The sequence below is a fragment of the Haematobia irritans genome, chromosome 2 (assembly GCF_050003625.1).
Source record: "Haematobia irritans isolate KBUSLIRL chromosome 2, ASM5000362v1, whole genome shotgun sequence".
Lineage (NCBI taxonomy): Eukaryota > Metazoa > Arthropoda > Insecta > Diptera > Muscidae > Haematobia > Haematobia irritans.
Window position 1 is genome coordinate 219,682,597 of NC_134398.1, and position 6,000 is coordinate 219,688,596.

Genomic DNA, 6,000 nt, shown 5'->3' on the forward strand with positions numbered 1-6,000 from the left:
ATAAAAATTGTTTAATATTTTAATCGAAAATTTAAAAACAAATCTCTTAAGTTTTTATTTATAGAAAGTTTGTATAACAAAGTTGTATTCTCTATAAAGAACTTTGAATACAAATATAAAATAAAAATAATAGTAAATTTCTATTTAATTAAATTTGAACAAAACATAAAGAGAAAAATTTGAAGAAAAAAGGTTCCAACATTAATTTTCATAAAAAAATCATTTTATCAAATTTTTTTTTTATTAAAATAATAAACAAATATAAAATAAACGTATTAAAAAATTTTCTATAGACAATTTTTAAATTAAAAAAAATAAATAAAAATAAATACAATTTTCTAGAGAAATTTGAAAAAAAATATTTTCTATAGAAAAAAAATTTTGTCAAAAAGTTGAATAAAAAATTGTCATTTTTTATAGAAAATTTTAATAATTTTTATTTTAGAAATTTTCAAGAAATAATTTTCTGTAGAAAGCTTTAAAAAATATTTTTTTTTACAAAATTCTATAGAAAGATGTGAATAAAAAATTTCGACAAGATAAAAATTTCTATAAAAATTTGCATAGATTTGTCCATATTTCTACTTATTTCGACATATTCAAGACGTCATTAATAGTATGGACAAAAATCAGATCCTTGTCGGTGGTAGTTTATTTTATCACTAACTAAAAATTTGCATACAAACATTTCTATAGAAAATTTGTAATGAAAATTTTCTACAAAAAAATTTAAAAAATAAAAATTTTATAGAAAATTTAAAACAAAAAAAACAAAGTATAGAAAATTGAAATAACAAATTGTATATGGAAAATTCAAATAACAAATTTCCTATTGAAAATCTATACAACAAATTTCCCACAGAAAACTAAAAAAATCTATTTCTATAGACTAACTTAAACTTAAAAAAAATCTATTTCTATTTAAATAAACAAAAAATAATTTCTATAAAAAAATTAAATAGAAAAAACAAAAAAAATCTATACAAAATTTAAACAATAAATTTTCTATAGAACAGCAAGCTTTTTTTAGAAAATATAAACAAAAAATTCTAAAAAAGATTATGTAGAAAATTAAACATTTTTTATAGAAATTTAAAGAAAATGTTTACTATAGAAATTGTAAACATTTTTTTTTGTAGAAAAAAAATGTTTTCTATAGAAATTGTAAACAATTTTTTTTTTGTAGAAAAACTTTGAAAACAATTTTTCTATAAAAAGTAGTTAATCTATGGAAACAAATTTTTCTATAAAAAGTTTGAATGAAATAAACCTATTGCAAAAATTTTGAATAGAAACAATATTGCAAAAATATTTTCTATACCAAATTTGACTTATATTTTTTATTTTTCTCGAAGAAAAAATTTTATAGATAATTTAAATAAAAATTCTTTTTCAAACTTTGTATAGAATATTGGAATAAAAATTTTAGTAAATTATTTTTGGAATAAAATTTAAAAACAAAATCGGAGAAAATAAATTTCTTATCGAAAATTAAAGCAATATTATTTTTAAATTTAAACAAAAATGTCTATTTCTATAAAAAAAATTTTCAACTAAATCTCTTTTTATAGACAACTTAAACAAAAAATGCTATTTTGAATTTCTAATTAAATAAACAAGTTTCCATAAAAATTAAACAAAAAAAAAAAATGTTGTTTAAATTTTCAATAAAAAAAAATTTTTCTATAAAAATTTTTTATTTAAAATTTCTATAGAAAAATTTTTTTTATTGAAAATGTAAACAACATTTTTTTTAAACTTAAACAAAAAATTATTTATAGAAAACTTAAACAATATTTTTTAGAGAAATTAAACAAAAAATTATATTTCTATAAAAAATTAAAAATAAAAAAAAAACTATTTCTATAGACAACTTAAACAAAAAATTATATTTATAATTTTTATTTAAACAACAATTTCTATTTAAACAAAAAAATTCCCTGTACAAATTAAACAAAAAAATGCATAGAAAATTAAATAAAAATTTTTATAAAAAATCTTAACATTTTTTTCTATATAATTTAAATAATATAATTTAAATAACAAACTTTTTATAGAATATTGGAATAAAAAATTTTAATAAATTATTTTTGGAAGAAAATTGAAACAAAATCGGAGAAAATAAATTTCTTATCGAAAATTTAAACAGCAATTTTTTTTTTAATTTAAACAAAAATTTCTATTTCTATAAAAAATTAAAATAAAATCTCATTTTATAGACAACTTAAACAAAAAATGCTATTTCGAATTTGTAATTAAATAAAAAATTTCCATAAAATTAAATAAAAAATTTTTATAGAAAAAATTGTTTTTTGAAAATTTAAACAAAATTTTTTTTTAGAAACTTAAACAAAAAATTATATTTATAATTTTTATTTAAACAAAAACAAACAAATTTTCTGTAAAAATTAAAAAAAAATGCATAGAAAATAAAACAAAACATTTTTATAAAAAATCGTAACAAATTTTTTTCTATATAATTTAAATAATATAATTTAAATAACAAACTTTTTATAGAATATTCGAATAAAAAATTTAAAAAATTATTTTTGGAAGAAAATTGAAACAAAATCGGAGAAAATACATTTCTTATCGAAAATTTAAACAGCTTTTTTTTTTAAATTTAAACAAAAATTTCTATTTCTAAAAAAATTTAAAACAAAATCTCTTTTTATAGACAACATAAACAAAAAATGCTATTTCGAAATTCTAATTAAATAAATTTCCATAAAAATTAAATAAAAATTTTTTATAGAAAAAATTGCTTTTTGAAAATTTAAACAAAATTTTTTTTAGAAACTTAAACAAAAAATTTTATTTCTATAAAAAATTAAAAATAAAAAAACTATTTCTATAGACAACTTAAACAAAAAAATATATTTATAATTTTTATTTAAACAACAATTTCAAATTAAACAAAAATTCTCTGTACAAATTAAACAAAAAACAAGAATGCATAGAAAATTAAACAAAAATGTTTTATAAAAAATCTTAACAAATTTTTTCTATATATAATTTAAATAATATAATTTAAATAACAAAGTTTTTATAGAATATTGGAATAAAAAATTTTAATAAATTATTTTTGGAAGAAAATTGAAACAAAATCGGAGCAAATAAATTTCTTATCGAAAATTTAAACAGCAATTTTTTTAAATTTAAATTTTAACAAATGTCTATTTCTAAAAAAAAACTATTTCTGTAGACAACTTAAACAAAAAATTAATATATAATTTTTATTTAAACAACAATTTCTATTTAAACAAAAAAAAAAGTTTTCTGTACAAATTAAACAAAAAATTTATAGAAAACTAAACAAATTTTTTTTTTTTATAAAAAATCTTAACAAAAATGTTTCTATATATAATTTAATTTTTTTTTACTATGGAAAATTTGAAAACAATTTTCCAATAAAAAGTTTAAATGAAAAAATCCTTTGAACCAAATTGTGAATAGAAGCAGTTTTGAAAAAATATTTTCCATACAAAATCTGATTTTTTTGGTTTTTCTTAAACAATTTTTTTTTTGTTTTTTTTAAGAATATAAATGAAAATTCTTCTGCACAAAACTTATATAAAACTTTCTATAGAATATAGGAATAAGTAATTCTCTATAAAAAATGTGGATATATTATTTTCAAAAGAAAATTGAAAAATAAATTATCAAATTTACCCAATTTTTTTTCTATATTTATAGAAAAAAATTGTTTATTGAAAATTTAAACAACAATTTTTTTGAGAAAACTTAAACAAAGAATTTGTATAGAAAATTAATTATAGAAAATCTAAAAAAAAATTTTTAGAAAACTTAAACAACAAATTCTATTTCTATAAAAATTAAAAAAAAAACTATTTCTGTAGACAACTTAAACAAAAAATTAATTTATAATTTTTATTTAAACAACAATTTCTATTTAAACAAAAAAAAATTTCTGTACAAATTAAACAAAAAAATGTATAGAAAACTAAACAAAATTTTTTTTTATAAAAAATCTTAACAAAAATGTTTCTATATATAATTTAAATTTTTTTTTACCATAGAAAATTTGAAAACCATTTTCCAATAAAAAGTTTAAATGAATAAATCCATTGAACGAAATTTTGAATAGAAACAGTTTTGAAAAAATATTTTCCATACAAAATCTGATATTTTTGGTTTTTCTTAAAGAATTTTTTTTAATAATATAAATGAAAATTCTTCTGCACAAAACTTATATAAAAGTTTCTATAGAATATAGGAATAAGTAATTCTCTATAAAAAAATGTGGATAAATTATTTTCAAAAGAAAATTGAAAAATAAATTATCAAATATTTTAAGAAAAAAAAATTCTCGAAAATTTAAAAAAATAAAATTTTCTATAGAAATTTTGAAAAATTTCAACTAAACAAAAATTTTCCATTGTAGTTTTAAACAGAAAAGTTTCTATAAAAATTTGAATAAAAAAATTTTCCATTTGACAATATTTTTCTCTTGAAATTTCGACCAATAAACTTAACTCACCCCCTGGCTATAGCTGGTGCAGCATCCATAACCTCTTCGATACATATTGGCAATGGCAGTATAGTACGATTTATAGACAATCCCTTCATCTGAGCAATACCATTGCATAGATCCTGTGATTCGGTCTTCATATCATTCACAATAACTGACGTCCAACCGGTTTGATTGACCGGGTTATTAAGTAGGGGAAAAATTACATCATCGCATATCGCTGAAAGATTTTCCAAAACATTTGGCAATAGATCGCCTATCATCAGAGCCTTTAGTAGAGGAAATAGGAATCCAATGAGTGAGCTAATTCCCTTTAGTCCTATCACAATTTAAACTTACACTTCTCATATTTTCCATGGTCAAGGTAGTTGGCATTTCACTTCGAACAAAATAAACCATTTTACTTAAAGGTTTATCGGGAAATTGATATGAAGGTACCAACAATGAGGCCGCATTAAGAGTAAATATAATACGTTCCTCATAGGGCTCATTAAGGAATCCAGTAATGATTTCCTATTTACATAAGAGAGGGTAAGGGATGAGGTGGGAAGAAAGAGTTGCAACAAATAGAATTTACAATAAAAATTAAGTTTCTTATTTAAAATGGAAGAGGGCAGTTTCTGTAATTCCAAAAATATCCTTAGAGTTCGATTTTTCATGCTACTAAAATACCTTCTGCCATTTGTTGTTTCCCAACCTTATATATTTCATACAGGTCCATTACTTACCTTATATTCATTGGTGGCTATCATTTTATTCCATTTTTCCTGCTTCAGTCTCATGGTCTTCATTATGTAGTTCCATAGAAATTCCAAACGTTCGTCCACTTTCTCCTTCTTTTTCCCATCATCGGCCATAGCTCAGATGGGTTTGCTATATGGAAATAGAGAATAAAACAAATTAAAAAAAAAAAAAACAATTGAAGAAGTCGGGAAGTGATGCTAATGCATTGTGTCAAGGCAATTTTGCTCTCGCTATACCACAGCCTCAAATGACGAATATATTGAATTAATTTATACAATTACCAGATTTATTCTAAAAAGAAAAAAAATCGAGGATTATTGATAAGGAACCCAAATAAAATGCTGAAGATGTAATTTCTACAAGAAGATTTTCTTCTTGTGATTATTTTCTTTCCGATGTGGATCTTGCTCTTCTCAATTCCTCTATTATTTGCGAAGATCCGAGACTATTTTCTTTGTAAAGATTGATGGGAGTTTATAAGTTTAATTGTTTGTCAATTAATAGTATTCGGTTTTTTTGACTTATTTTTCTGAGTTTGAATGAAGAATTTTTTTTAAGTATATTTTAAATTGGAGTTTAAGAATTAACAAGTACATACGGCCGTAAGTTCGGCCACGCCGAATTTTATGTACCCTCCACCATGGATTGCGTAGAAACTTCTACGAAAGACTGTCATCCACAAATTTCAACTCACATGGTTGTTAAATATCATATACTACCACCATGTACCAAATTTCAACCAGATCGGATGAATTTTGGTTCTG

The 6,000-nt window shown here is 19.7% G+C and overlaps 1 protein-coding gene across 1 annotated transcript in view; it reads right to left on the reverse strand.

Annotated features, from left to right (window-relative positions):
- Window positions 1-5,717, reverse strand: part of kl-5 (male fertility factor kl5) — a 55,076-nt gene extending 49,359 nt beyond the window's left edge. Inside the window, exons 1-4 of the mRNA XM_075297469.1 lie at window positions 5,518-5,717; window positions 5,221-5,365; window positions 4,832-5,005; window positions 4,502-4,761 (exon numbers count right to left, since the gene is read on the reverse strand). Of these exons, the coding sequence (XP_075153584.1) occupies window positions 4,502-4,761; window positions 4,832-5,005; window positions 5,221-5,349 (563 nt within the window). The 5' untranslated portion in view covers window positions 5,350-5,365; window positions 5,518-5,717. The remainder of the gene's footprint in view (window positions 1-4,501; window positions 4,762-4,831; window positions 5,006-5,220; window positions 5,366-5,517) is intronic.
- Window positions 5,718-6,000: the final 283 nt, after the last annotated feature.